We start from the raw sequence: 15,316 nt of genomic DNA, 5'->3' as shown, positions 1-15,316 counted from the left end.
ATTTACATTTAGTGCAGTGCGTCCTGCTCACAGTGTTCAGCTAGATCCGTTCCTGTTATCTTCTAGACTATTTACATTTAGTGCAGTGCGTCCTGCTCACAGTGTTCAGCTAGATCCGTTCCTGCAATTTACATTTAGTGCAGTGCGTCCTGCTCACAGTGTTCAGCTAGATCCGTTCCTGCTATTTACATTTAGTGCAGTGCGTCCTGCTCACAGTGTTCAGCTAGATCCGTTCCTGCTATTTACATTTAGTGCAGTGCGTCCTGCTCACAGTGTTCAGCTAGATCCGTTCCTGCTATTTACATTTAGTGCAGTGCGTCCTGCTCACAGTGTTCAGCTAGATCCGTTCCTGCTATTTACATTTAGTGCAGTGCGTCCTGCTCACAGTGTTCAGCTAGATCCGTTCCTGCTATTTACATTTAGTGCAGTGCGTCCTGCTCACAGTGTTCAGCTAGAGCCGTTCCTGCTATTTACATTTAGTGCAGTGCGTCCTGCTCACAGTGTTCAGCTAGAGCCGTTCCTGTTATCTTCTAGACTATTTACATTTAGTGCAGTGCGTCCTGCTCACAGTGTTCAGCTAGATCCGTTCCTGCTATTTACATTTAGTGCAGTGCGTCCTGCTCACAGTGTTCAGCTAGATCCGTTCCTGTTATCTTCTAGACTATTTACATTTAGTGCAGTGCGTCCTGCTCACAGTGTTCAGCTAGATCCGTTCCTGCAATTTACATTTAGTGCAGTGCCCCTAGTGTCTACCCCTAGGAAGGGAAATTCTCTCCTGTAAGAGTTAATATGGGAAAACAATTTCTCCTTTCCACTGATGCTTTCCAATCCTTGTTCCACAAAAAAACCCAAATTTTCAAAAAACATTTTTCATTGGGACAAAAAAGTGAGGTGAAATCTTCTGAAGAGGAGGAAAGACAGCAAAACAAATGTCACAGGGGTGATAACCCTTCCCTATGTTTTCCAAAAAGCTTAGAAAAGATTTTTTGGCTGGAGCTAAACACGTTAAAAATGTTCAAAATTACAAACAGATTCTACTTAACAACAAACCTACAGTCCCTGTCTTGTTTGCACCGCCTGTATACTGCTGTTCAGAGTATATAGGGCCTGGTGGCCCCACACCTTTCCTTATTTTAATTTGGGTGCGGGGTTCCCCTTAATATCCATACAAGACCCAAAGGGCCTGGTAATGGACTGGGGGGTACCCATGCCGTTTGTCTCACTGATTTTCATCCATATTGCCATGACCCGACATGACATTAAACCCGCAAGCAGTTTTAAATGAGATTTTTTCCTTTAAAAATGACATTTGGTGCAGGGACTGTTCTAAACATGGGAAACACGCGTCACTTTACAGGCATACTATAGACACCCCCCAGGTACGATATTTAAAGGAATATTTCACTTTTTTTTTTTTACTTTAAGCATCATTAAAATCACTGCTCCCGAAAAAACGGCCGTTTTTAAAAGTTTTTTTTGCATTGATACATGTCCCCTGGGGTAGGACCCGGGTCCCCAAACCCTTTTTAGGACAATACCATGCAAATTAGCCTTTAAAATGAGCACTTTTGATTTCGAACGTTCGAGTCCCATAGACGTCAATGGGGTTCTAACGTTCGTGCGAACTTTCGGTCCGTTCGCGGGTTCTGGTGCGAACCGAACCGGGGGGTGTTCGGCTCATCCCTAGTGGGGAAACCGGAAGTGACAGTCCACGATAAGCCCCACCTACCGTCCTCCGGACCCGCCAATCAGGTGCAACAGGGTGGAATGGAATCATGAATGATTGGTTGGTTGTAGAGTGGGACTGGGAGTGTAAACAGGACGCATGGCCTACACCCTGTTTACACTCCAAACACCGCCCAATGAAGCTTTTCATTCACCTGATTGCAGCAGTCACGTTTCTAGTGGACAGCTCAGTGTCTGGTGACCGGACGCTCTTAAAGGGCCACTTTTTTTTAATGTCCAGCTTTGATGGGGCGGCGCCCAAACTCCCCCTATAGACGGGCCCCCACTGGTATGGAGCATGAATGGTATCAGCAGGCAGTGTGTTAGAGATCCATTGATTTCTCCCTAAGTTTGGCCTTGTTGCACTTTTCTCTTCTACCACTAGGTGGCCAGGTACTTGGTGGTACTAGATATGAGAAGGGCAACCCAAGGTCGGGTTATGGGCATATGAGGTATCTCAGCCAATGGGCAGGGGTTTTCTTGAATCTTTTTGCCTGCTGGGAGAGCCTATATATTCGGGTGGAGTCAGGTAATCGATGTTCTGTGCTACCTGGATGGCTGTCTGGGTGGATGTGTGGTATTGCCCAGGCTGCAAGGCCAGAGATTGGGCCTATCCTGGGCACATCTGACTGCTAGGCTGTCTGAGGGCCTATCTGGAAGCAAGAAAGCAGCGCAGGGTTGGGATTGTGGCTTGCAGTCCAACCAGAAGTGACGGTTCTGCCGGCCGGAGAACCTGTTGTGGTCGGAGGTAGAGGGGAAGCTGTCGCCAGTAAGGGATTATCCGCCTAAGTACCAGGGTACACAGTGAGTAACTAAAGCAAGTACCGGAGCAACATTCTTACCAACCGGGGATGGTGATAAATTGGGAAACTTCAGTGGGTATCAAGCCAGGGACCCAGCCAGCGGAGGCGATGCTTGCAGAGCATCCTTGTGTGTCAAGCTAGGGACCGAGCAGTCCAGCGTGGGTGAAGCTTGAGAGGTATCTAGAGTGCCAAGCTAGGGACCCAGCAGAGAAGCGGGGGTGACGCTTGGGGAAGATACCACTGTGAAGATTGGAGGAGCTCAAGGGATTCAGTGGCAGTGAATCAGTGTCTGTGAGAGACAGGGAGCTCAGTGTACCGAAGAACTACAAGGAGTGATTGTAGTTAAAGTGAAGGAACTGTTAAGCTTTGTGTTTTGAACTGTTAAAGACTGTTGCCATAGGTGACAGCACTCCTACACATGCAGATGTGGCGTCTTGCTGGATGCCTTTCCCTGCATGGCTGTCCCCCTATTGAAGTCTCGGCGTCTGCCTACTAATCTTGCAACCATCTAAGGGTGTCCTGGACCTAACCCTCTCTCCCCAAAAAAAAGGTTTGTTAAGAGAAATAAACTTTCTTTTGCATCCAAGAAGTGTCTGGCGCCCAATAACTTTAATTACTCTGCACCCACCATGCCTCACAACCCACTACATACAGAAGGATGTCAGCTGTTCCTGGCCCTGGAGGTTCTCATTAGATCAAAGGAGGCCTGGGACCTTGCTACACTGGTGAATGGATGGGATGATCTTTATCTAATATTCTTTTTACATCTTCTGTTAAGAGCTCTGTACTCATAGGAATTAATGGGGATATTTCTGACAATGAACAACATATGATTATATGAAGTAAGGCTCCGTTCACACTACTGCAATGTCAGATGCAATTTGCGTTGCACAGGATCACATTACAATGGAAATTACATTGTTTTCAATGGTGCCCATTCACATCAATACAGATCAGCACATTGTGATTTTGGAAAAGGTTCCTGTATTACTTCGGTGCAATTCCAGTGCAATTTTAGTCCAATAGAATATGCAAACTATATCTAAGTTGAATTCAAGTTACACTACATAATAGCACTGGAAGTCAGATCATATTTGGATTGAATCATTGTGAACCTAGCCCCAAAAAAATATGTATGAGGCTCTAATTGCTCATTGCAGTAAAATTAAATTCCCTGTGTATGACCTTCTATAGTCTTATTTGATTTACCATACAAACTGATTAGACAATTGTAAGCAGATATTAGGAAAATACTATTTCATGGTGTTATTAACTTACAATAACAAGTCAACTTTCATTTATCGGCTATTTATAGAATCCAAAGAGCCATTTTGATGACACTGGCACTTTTTTCATTGTTGGATATAAATAGTCCCAGAATATTATTGTCTCAGTCAGTCGTGTTATACTCACTGCAATTCCTCTATCTGGCTTGTTATCAGAGCTTCCATCAGATCCCTGAAATGAGGACCCTCCAGATTGTTATGCGATAGGTCCAGTGTTCTCAGGGTCTGGTTATTTCTTATTCCAGATGCCAGGTGAGGGCAGGAACTGTCTGTCAGCTGATTTCTCTCCATTCTGTAGAAGAAAAGAAGAATGTTACCAGAAGAAAATGTATTTCTCCCCAGGAATGAATGTAACTATTCTCTACAAGTATGGAACTCATTTCTCTTTATTGGAATCATATATATTAGACCACTTTATAAAACTCTAGGATATAGAATTTTATTAAAAAATTTTATAATTGAGTAGACTCTCCAATATTGTCATCCATGTGTAGAGACGGTGATATCTACATACACAGGATGAGCACAGAATATCACTGACATTGTGCTATAATCTCCTTGTGTATGGAGCGTGAATGGTATCAGCAGACAGTGTGAGACCGGAATGAGCATTGCTAGTGATTGGAGTGATAAGAGCTCTGTACTCATAGGAAGTAATAGGGAGATCTCCTGACACTGAATAGTGGTTAGTAATGTCAGATGACAGTAAGTTCATATGAGGCTCTAATTGCTCAATACAGTAAAATCAGAGTCCTCCATATATGACCTCCTATAACCACTTGACCTCCAGGCCTTTTCTGACACTTTTTACATATAAAAATCAGTAATTTTGCTAACAAGTTAATTAGAACTATATATCGTTAAAGCAAAGGGGCTACTGGGCAGATACTCTGCAGAGTACTAAAAACTATTTTCCATGATCCTTACTCCATATTTAAATGAGGTCTTTGATGCTGCTGTGTCCAGAGCCTCCTTCCTTACTGAGATGCTCACAGCAACTATTATTACTATACCAAAACCAGGGAAGGAGCCGTTAGTTGTACAAAACTTTAGACCAATTTCCCTGTTAAACATAGACCTTAAAATCTACGAGAAATGATTGGACACCAGATTAGTGCATTTCCTTCCTTCTCTTATTAGGCATGACCAAGTAGGATTTAACCTGGGGCATCAAGCTCCAGATGCCACAAGACAAATTCTTAATTTAGTGCATTATGCTAAGTCCTTCAAAACACCTTCAATATTTTTGTTTTTGATTGCATACATTTGGGCTACCTATACCAAGTCCTGGGAAAATTTGGTTTCTGTGGAGGTATGAAAGATGCAATCTCAGCTTTATACTCCACTCCAGTGGCAAATGTTTTTTCAGAAGGATTTATCTCCGAACAATTTTCCATTACCAATGGAACCAGACAGGGATGCCCTTTGTCCCCTCTGATTTTTGCTTTGCTAATTGAACCACTCGCTGAAAAAATAACAATTCATCCAGATATCACAGGAATAGCTCCTTGTGATTAACACACCATTTTCCTATTTGCTGGCGATGTTTAACGCTCTCTATCCAACCTAGCTCTTTCCCTGTCTATGGTTCATGAGGTACTGCAGACCTTCAACAGTTTCCTATTAAAGGATCAATGAGCCCAAGTCCAGTATACTAGGCTTAGCAACACCTAAGGTTGTACAAATGTCACTGCAATCGAGATATCCATGTCCTTGGAAAAAGGAACTCTAAAATATTTAGGAATTAACCTTACTTCTGTAGAAACCTACTTAAGTCCATTCAACAGGAACTAGACTGTATGGGGACATTTTATCTTTCTTGGTCTGGCAGACTGGCAGCCTACAAAATGTTATTCTTACCGAAGTTGTATTATTTTAGGACATTTCAAATACCTCTTCCATATTCCTTCTTTCGCTCTATGCAAGGTATGGCCTCTAATTTCATCTGGAAGAACTAAAGGCAGGGGCGGTCCGTGCATTGTGGGTGGATGGGCATCACCCCCCCTAATCCCTCCCTATCCATGCGCCCGGCCCCTTTCAGGATGCCAGACTCATGGACTCCTATGGCAGCGTGGGAGGAGGTGTTTTTTTTTTAAGCACCTGATTAGAGCTTGAGGCTCTAATAGGCTTCAAAAAAGGGTGGGCTTGGGGAGCAGAGAGTGCGCCCTGATCCCACCCTGTTGTGTGACCATAACAAATTAATTTTCACTATTTTTACACCACAATACCTCCCTGCTAATTAGCAGGGAGGTCAGTGAGACCTGTTTCCCGATTGGCCAAAGCGCCGGTGCTTTGGCGGAAGAGACACACAGGGGAGGAAGCTGGAGGATCGGACTCCTCCACCCCTCGCTGCTGCCCACACTGAGACACAGTAGGAGAGGACCCAACAGCCCGGAACCATGGAGGATGCAGGAGCCATCGCCTGGCCATCTTACAGCTCGCTGTCATCACCTGGATAGGGGTAAGTGCCAGTCTGATGGCAGGCGAGCGGGGGGGACACAGTGGCTGCATATTATGGGCACAGAAGCTGCATATGGAGGGCACAGAAGCTGCATATGGTGGGCACAAAAGCTGCATATGATTGGCACAGAATCTGCATATGGTGGGCCCAGAAGCTGCATTTGGTGGGCACAGAAGCTGCATATGGTGGGCACAGAAGCTGCATTTTGTGGGCACAGAAGCTGCATATGGTGGGCACAGAAGCTGCACATGATGAGCACAATGGCTGCACATGATGGGCACAATAGCTGCATATGATGGGCACAGAGGCTTCATATGATTGGCACAGAGACTGCATATGATGGGCACAGAAGCTGCATTAGGTTGGCACAGAAGCTGCATATAATGGGCACAGAGGCTGCATATGATGGGCACAAAAGCTGCATATGGTGGGCACAGAAGCTGCATAAGGTTGGCACAGAAGCTGCATATAATGGGCTCAAAAGCTGCATATGGTGGGCACGGAAGCTGCACATGATGGGCACAGAAGCTGCATATGATGGGCACAGAGGCTGCATATGATGGGCACAGTGGCTGCATATGGAAGGCACAGTGGCTAGTTGAATAAGTCAAATTTTTCAGCACATTGTTTTGTGCTGAAAGTGCCCCCCTCGACTTATACTCGAGTCAAGCACTTTTCTGCAGCAAAAGAATTCATTTTCCGAACCGACTTTGGAGCCCCGTATCTCAGGGCCACTTGGTGCTAGGAACCCTAAATTTGATGTGCAAACCCAGTAGAACTGGTACCACAACATATCCAAAGCTGAAGTTCCTAGCACTAAGTAGATACGGGGCCCCAAAGCCAGTTCAGAAAATGTCATTCTCTGCTGCAGAAAAGTGCTTGACATTTTCTGAACTGATTTTTGGGGCCCTTTATCTCGGGGCCACTTGGTACTAGAAACCCCAGCTTTGGACATTGTATGGTGCTAGTTCCACTGGGTTTGCATACCAAATTTAGGGTTCTTAGCACTAAGTGGCCCTGAGATACGGGGCCCCAAAGTCGGTCAACTATGTCCATCTGCAGCAATGTCATTTCGGGACCCTTTGGGTTCAGAGACCCCAAATTTTGGCTGCAGCTAGGGGGCATCTAGGAACCCTTAACTACCAAGTTTGAAGTTCAGGGGACCTATGGCTGCAAATGGGCACAGTGAGGCATGCAAAAGGGCAAAGTGAGGCTGCAAATGGGCATTGTTGACCCTCTTTTCCACTTACATTAGCTGTGAATTTCTCACCCTCATCTTATACTCGGGTCAATAAGTTTTTCCCATTTTTTTGTGGTAAATTAGGGCCTCGACTTATACTCGGATCGACTTATTTTCGAGTATTTACGGTAGATACTAGAATCAGTAATGTGAACAGAGTATAGCTGTCTGCTTTCAGTGTTCGTTATAACATAAGATTCAACTTCTGTGGGACTAAAAGTACCACCAGCTGAACTTTGTAAATGATGTCTGAAAGCAGTGTCCTTAACTTTGACGCTCACCACTCTGGAACTCAGATGAAGCTGGTAATGATGAGGATGATGAGAAGACTCCAGCCGGAACTTTTTCTCTGTATCTTGGCCCTGGATAATGGAGTCCACTGCGCCACGCTGCAGCCCACTGGTATCTGGATTGCAGGTGTCTCTGGATGACCTGGAACACCCTCTGGTCCCCTGCTCTGAAGAAGCGATGCTGCCCACAGAGATCCCTCTGGGTATAGCTGTCCGGTTTCCCGCTGTATAGGCCGCAAATCATCAGCAACTCACTGTCACACAGACCTCCTGCTAGCAGAGTCAAACGGCGTCAAGAGAGGCTGATCTAGGTCATGCCAACCCCTTTTATATCCTCTCCCAGTAATATGTTCTGTCCACTAAGCATTCTGTTAATTTTAGTTCAGAGCTGTCCTGCTGGCAGAGTCACTTCAGCATTCTGAACAACTCATCCCATGAGTCCAGCAAACACTAGAGGGAGCTAACCTCACATTAATAACACAGGAAATGTGTCTGGATTAGGGAGCCCTGGCTACATTTGGTCTTACAACAGTGTACATATTTGATTTATTTAGCGCCCCCTATCACCCATATTTCAATTTGCACAGTGGCTAGTCCACTTTTTTGGGGAGCAGTTGTATAGTTTTCTACAAATTTTAGATATTTTTTTCTTGAACAATTGGCGCAAGGTCCCCCTCTACAATGAACAGGTTATGGCTTATAAAGATGGTAACACTGCTGAATTTCATAATAGGTGAGCCCTATGGGAACAGTCCTTTGAAAAGATTGCATAACTGTTATGTATAACCTCCAGAATGTTGCTTTCCATTGGATGTAAACTGCATCCTATCGCAAAACAATAGCCCATGTTAAATCTCTGAGATTGAGAGTAAGCTTTACTTATGATGTTGTGATATGGAGAAGCAATCTGTATTACACCTTGCTTAAATTATCTATTTTGCTTATGTTGTGTTCTTTTGACAGACAGAGAAAATATTATGTTCATTTTTTCTTTTTTCTGTATTGGATGGAAACAAATGGAAAAAAAAGTGTAAAATGTGTCTTTGATTGGCCTGTTATGTTTATTCTTAAAGCCAATAAAAAACGTAATCAAAAGCAGAGGCCCTAGAAAATAAAATGGTGAATTTTGCAATTTTTTATGTCACACAGTATTTGTGCAGCGGTTTTTAAAATGCTAATTATTTGGAAAAAAAACTGTTTTTTTGAACTTTATACAAAACATAACCCAATTTTTTGGTAAAATTATAAAAGATGTTAAGCTGAGTAAATAGATACTAAACATGTCATGCTTTAAAATTGCACATACCCGTGCAACGGCGACAAACAATATACATTTTACTAAGCTTGGATGTTTTAAAAGCCTTTACAGGTTAAAACTTTAGATTTACCCAGCAGGTCTGGTGCTAAATTTACTGCACATGATCTGATGTTCTCGGTGATACCTAACATGTATGGGACAATCGTTATTTGCATGCATGCAGGAACAACGTGTGTGATCGCCTTTGCAAGCAAGGATGGGGGCACGTTACATTTTTTTGTAATTATTAATTCATTTTATTTTTACACTGTTGCTTTATCTTTGTTTTTATTGTTGTTACAAGGAATGCAAACCTCCTTGTGACAGCAATATGCATGTGACAGGTACCCTTTATGGAGGGATCTGGGGTCTATACGACCCCCAAATCCTTCCTCTGCCCTTAAAAGAATTTGATCACACCAAGATCGGTGTTTTCAAATTCTTTTTTTTTTAAATGGTACCGTTGACATCAGGGTAAACCTGAAGTGATGTCAGGGGATCACTTTCGGGTTACTGTAGCTGAGAGCCATTCAAAGCCGTTCGACTCTCCAATCAGCTGGTGGAAAGATCGGCTGGTCACTTGGATCTTCCAGTGGGATAGTAATATATGGTACAGGTATGTCACTACTCAGCAAGTGACACTGAATAGCAGATAGTCATGTCAGGTGACAGGCAGGCTCTAATTGCTCAATGCAATAAGATCATAATTCTCCATGCATGACCTCCTATAATCTGATCTATTTTACTAGTCTTCAGACTACATGAAATAATGTCTTGCACCTGACTTTGGCCAATGCTGGCTTTTGGCCAGCTCACACACTATAAAGGCTACTCAGCAGGTCTTGTGTTGGAGTTTAATGAGAGTGAGGGACATCTGACAGAGCTTTTAGGGTGAGAAAGTCTGCCAGTGTAGAGTGCTACTACAGAGCTGTACAATGCTGCTATACATCGTTGTTAGAAATGTACAATATTGTTCTAAGTTTATAATTTGACATAATAAAAATTATATTATAAAACAAGCTTGCAAATATTTGATCTTTATGAAAAATTATAATTAAAATAACATTGCACTGTGCTGACAAAAAACTGTTAACGTGAATGAACAACTGAACCAAGTAATCAGCCTTTAGAGCACAATCACCAAACTAGTGCATAAATTATTGGTAGCCAATAGTGCCACCAAGTGGTCATATAAGTGCAAAAACCACAAAAAAAATCATAAATGATCTTCAACAACCGCAAAAGCCTGGGTCCATTTTGCATAAACTCCTTAAAGTGAAAAGTATGTAATCCTCCACAAATTCTAACATTAGTCATTGGTAGGACCTTTAAATTATAAAGGGTCAAAATGGTCAGGTTCCCTTTCAATCAGACAGGATAATTAACACTGGAAGTTAAAGTGTTGTTAAAGGTTACACAAAAACGAAAATAAAACCCCACACGTTCTGCTTATCTGCTCTGTAATTGTTTTGCACGGAGCAGCCCCGATCCTTCTCTTCTCGGGTTCCTCCCTGGCGCTTTTGGACCCTCCCTCCTGCCAAGTGCCCCCAGAGCAAGCAGCTTGCAATGGGGGCACCCAAGCAGGTTTGTTTACAAGCCGCAGCTATGCATGTCCATTCACACACAGAGCCATTGCTCAGCCCCATCCCCTCTCTTTCCTCATTGTCTCTCAGCCAAGGAAGAGTACCCGGAGAGCCAAGGTTCTTGCGCACATTGCTGGAGGAAGATCAGGCTCAGGTAAAAATTAGGGGGGGCTGCTGCGCATAGGTTTTTTACCTTCATGCATGCAGTGGTGGTAAAAGTCTTGAGCTTTTACAACTACTTTAATCCTGTACAGGGCCGGCCCAAGACATTGTGTTGCCTGGACCCAAGAATGAAATGCTGCCCCCCCAAAAAAAGAAAAAAATCACGCCCACCAAAAGGCCCACACAATCATTATTTTATATAATGATAACTAAAATTAAATTTATCAGAAAATCAGATTATCAGCCATAAATCTTCCCTATTTTGTAGACGCGATAACTTTTACGCAAACCAATGGCTGGAGTACAATCTTCTGTATCATCTCTTTTGAGTCTACATAGAATTTCTGCGAAGATACCATATTCTGTGGCCCAATTGGGCAATAAGTAGTTCCTACATCCAGGTCCTTTCAAGTGGATTTTATCTCTGGACAAGATTTCAGAGTTAGATCTGGTAGCATTGCCTTACTGCTACAAGCTGGAAAGCTTTTTCCTGTAGAGGCCTGGACCAAGCCCTGGGTGTGGATGCTGCATCAGAAAAGGAAATGTCTCCCAAGCCAAAATCTTTCCAGTTTCATCCGTATACAGTTTTTCTGGGGGGTCTGTTGCTAAAGACAGTGGACATTTTTGCAGTAATTTCCTATTGGCCAAACAGGCCTTGGTTCCTCCATTTGATACTGGGGTATCAGATTGAAGTCCTTTCTCTCGGATGAGATCTTCCGTTGTAGGAAGCAATATTCCACCCTTGTTCATCTCTTCCAGATTCTCATCCTGTCAGGAAGAGACTGATCAGGCTTGGCTGTTTCTCTAAGCAAATATCTATAAATCCTACAAAAGGATTTGAATAGAGTTTAATCAGTTTGTACTGCTTTGTTTTCTTTGCTTCAGTCCTCTGGTCAGGTGCATTCTGGACTTCCACTGATCCTAAAGCTCTCTTAGAGGGCAGATCTCTGCAGTCCCTGTAATATCCAATGTCTTATGGGTAGACTATCCTTTACTTATCCAATACTTTGATTGGGGGCTGCATCTGAGAAAGAGCCAAGACTCTCTCTAGGTGGGGTTTACTACTTGCTCTGGACTTCCTTGCCGGCTCAAGATGAGATCTTTTGCAGTCCAGCGTGGGTAAAGACTGAGCTATGAAGACATGCACTTTAAGAGCTATCTCTTCAGCTAGAAAGTTTGCCAAGATCAAAGCTTTAGGTTAGGAAGGATCCTTTGGTGACTTACAGCTCCAGGTGGGATCCCCTCCAGTCCAGTTGGAGTAAGGATTGAGCCATAATTTAAATCTCTCTAGGGCTATGTCCTCAGCAGGAAGCTTGGCCAGAATCAGGGCCTTTAAGACCCCTTGACAGCTTGCTGCTCCAGATGAAATCTTTCAGTCCAGTTTTGAGTAAAGTCTGTCATGAAGGCAGCCTTTCTATGGGTTCTTTTTCCTCAGTCAGGAGGTTTGCCGGGATCTGGGCCTTGTGTCAAGAGGGATCCTTGTGGCATTTTGCCCAGTACAGGTAGTGTTTATATCCATACTGGGTGGCAATCTGAGGTGGATTTCGCATTCTATGAGAACAAAGGATTTGTTCCTCCCATTCGCAGGTGTTTGTGAGAACCATCGTCTGGCTTTTTGTGGTGTAATGTACCACTACTTTAGCATTTTACAGGAAATTTCCTGGATTTTTGTGCTTAACGGGCATTTATGTGCAAAATATAGGCTCTTTGGCGTCTGTAATTTTGACTCTGAGTTCCTGTTCCCATGTCTCCCTGTGCTTGTTATCATCTTTGTGATTTGTTTGGTTTAGCCACATATAGGTTAGTGGGGTTGTTTTGTGCATCACAGATCTCTTGAAGCATACTGATTCTAGGGGAGTCATGTGAAGACCGTATGATGCTCTATGTTTGCTATTTTGAATAAAATCATGGAGCTGCATGTAAAACCAATAGCCAGGAAATTATTCCCAGAACTCTTCCTCCAGCGACTCTCATGTTTTTAGTTTGCCTTCTTGGATGCAGTGTTTTGCTAGGAATGTTCTGGTTTCGGTAAACTTTTTTGGTTAAGACCTGGTGGAAGGGTTATTGATAATCGGTGTTAGGGGACCTGGAATGGAGGCTAGTTTGTACGGTGAGGCAATCTTGTGGAATATATTTAAAGTTGTTGAGATCAGTGGGTGTTGTTTTAGGGTATTGGAGAATTGGGAGTGGTGGGTCCAAGGGTAAAATAAAAGCTTTTGTCTGTTGTTGGATAATTCTTGGTTTACCCAATCTTTGTTGTTTCCGTGGCAGTGCCATTCAAACAGTCTAGAAATGTGTGTTCGGGGGTTAGCAAGGTTAAGCGCCTCAGATTAGTTTTGGTTGATTTTAAAGTTGGAGATGTAACCAAAGGTTTTAAAAATTTTGTTCAGGTTGGGGATGGAGATATGGGGTTAGGTAAGAAAAAATAATAAGTCATCTGCATACGCCACAGATTTATATTCTCTGTTATTGACTTGAAATCCATGTATTGCAAGTTCAAGGTTTATTGTTCTGATGAGGGGTTCAAGAGTTAATATGAAGAGGAGGGATGAGAGGAGCTGAGAGGGAGGGAGAGGGGGGGGATGTCCATTTTCTTTTGTTAGGTTGGGTGGGGTAGGCATGTTAGTTTTTTGGAATAGAATATATAGGATTGTTTGGTATTCGTGTAGTTTCTTCTCTGAACTATTGAATATAAAGTTGTATGAATTGATATGTTGAACTTTAAATAAAAATAAAATTTGATAATAAAAAAAAAAAAAAAAGAGGAGGGGTGAGGGGGGCATCCCTGTTGGGTTCCATTACTTATATTTATATATTTATTGGGTCAGAGAAGATATTGTTTATCTTAATTTTGGTTTGGGGGGTACTGGTACAGGGCTTTTATCCAATTTAGCATGTTGTTTCCCATGCCTATGAAGGAGCAGGTGGAAAACATGTAGTCCCAAGAGACTCTATCAAAGGCCTTTTCAGCATCTGTGGACAGTAAAAGGCATTTGATCTTTGAGTTGTTTGTATGGTGGATCAGGTTCAGAGTTTTGGTTGTGTTATCTCTGGCTTCCCTAACTGGCATAAAGCCTACTTGTTCTGGTCCTATGATTTTTGATAGCAGTGGTTATATTCTATTTGCTAGGATTTTTCCTAGAATTTTTAGGTCCATGTTGTCAGGTTTTATTGTTATGTAGGCCATCAAGAAGGAGTTTGAATCGTGTTTGTTTTTTGCTAGGTAGTTGAAGGCTGCAAGGAGGTGTTTGGATAGCAGTTGTGTGTATGTTCTGTAATACTGGGAGGTGAATCCATCGGGACCTGGGCATTTACCCGGTTTAAGGTCATTAAGAGCTGCCTGCAGTTCATTTATGGTGATGGGTTCCTGTAATTTCTCTGCGTCTCCTGTATTAAGAGGTGGGATTTTGATATCTTTTAGAAAGTCTTGGATTGTTTCTGCTTTTGTTTTTGACAGGTGTGGGGGTTTGTGTTGGGGTTGTATATTATATAGTTTGGTGTAAAATTTGTGGAAGAGGTCAGCTATTTTCTGGTCTGGTTTGTTTTCTAATATCCCCTCTTTATTGTGGATGGCGTGTATATATATCCCACTGTTTTGATGTCTTTAAGGGCCCTGGCTAAGTATTTCCCGCTTTTGTCTCCATGTTAATAGAAGATGTTTTTTTTTTAAAAAAGGGATCTTTTGGTTTTAAGTTCTATCATCTGTTTAAGGGATTTCCTGCATTGTGTGAACTCTTTCCCTAATTTGGCGGAGAGGGATTGTTTGTGTTGCACTTCTAATCTTGCTATTTTGATGGATAATACTGTGATTTCTCTTTAGTGTTCTTTTTATTTTCCTTGCACCCCATTTTATCAGATCACCCCTGATCACACTTTCATGTGCTTCCCAGTTGTTTAAGGGAGTGGTGTCAGTGTCTTTGTTGACCTCAAAGTAGCTTTTAATGGAGTCATGAATGTCACTTTGGATTGTTTGGTCCGTTAATAATGCTGCATTGAGTCTCCAGTTAAACGCTGTTGATTTAGGAGTTTGAGGTTTCAAGGATTAGGAGGTGGGTGCATGGTCTGATGCAGAGATTATGCCTATTTTGGCTTTAGTTCCATTTCTCAAGTTTTTCTGGGTAATACAGATTAAATCTAGCTTGGAATATCTTTTGTGTGGTGAAGAGTAAAAGGTGTGATCCTTATCTGATGGGTGTGTGGTTCTCCACGTATCTACCAGAGATAGTGATTGTAGGAGTTTTTTTATGCATTTTAGTATCCTATATGTTACGTGGGTATGTCCTGAAAAGGTGTTTTGGAGGGGGTTCAGTGGTATGTTAAAATCTCCACCGAGGAGGATGCAGCCTGTGGCAAACCATTTGAGTTTGTCGATTACTTTTTGACAAAATGTTGTGTGACTTATTAGGGAAGTAAACATTAGCTAAGTTTATTGGGTTTCCATCCCAGGTGCCTTTTAGGAAGATATAACG

The 15,316-nt window shown here is 42.7% G+C and overlaps 1 protein-coding gene across 1 annotated transcript in view; it reads right to left on the bottom strand.

Moving 5' to 3' along the window:
- LOC141116949 (NACHT, LRR and PYD domains-containing protein 12-like) overlaps positions 1 to 15,316 on the bottom strand; it is a 125,770-nt gene that overhangs the window by 33,659 nt on the left and 76,795 nt on the right. The window contains exon 7 of the mRNA XM_073609466.1: positions 3,942 to 4,106. Within this exon, the coding sequence (XP_073465567.1) occupies positions 3,942 to 4,106 (165 nt within the window). The remainder of the gene's footprint in view (positions 1 to 3,941; positions 4,107 to 15,316) is intronic.

The sequence above is a fragment of the Aquarana catesbeiana genome, linkage group LG13 (genome assembly GCF_042186555.1).
Source record: "Aquarana catesbeiana isolate 2022-GZ linkage group LG13, ASM4218655v1, whole genome shotgun sequence".
Taxonomy (NCBI): domain Eukaryota; kingdom Metazoa; phylum Chordata; class Amphibia; order Anura; family Ranidae; genus Aquarana; species Aquarana catesbeiana.
Note: the sequence above shows the minus strand (reverse complement) of the source record. Positions and strands in the feature narration are given on the sequence as shown.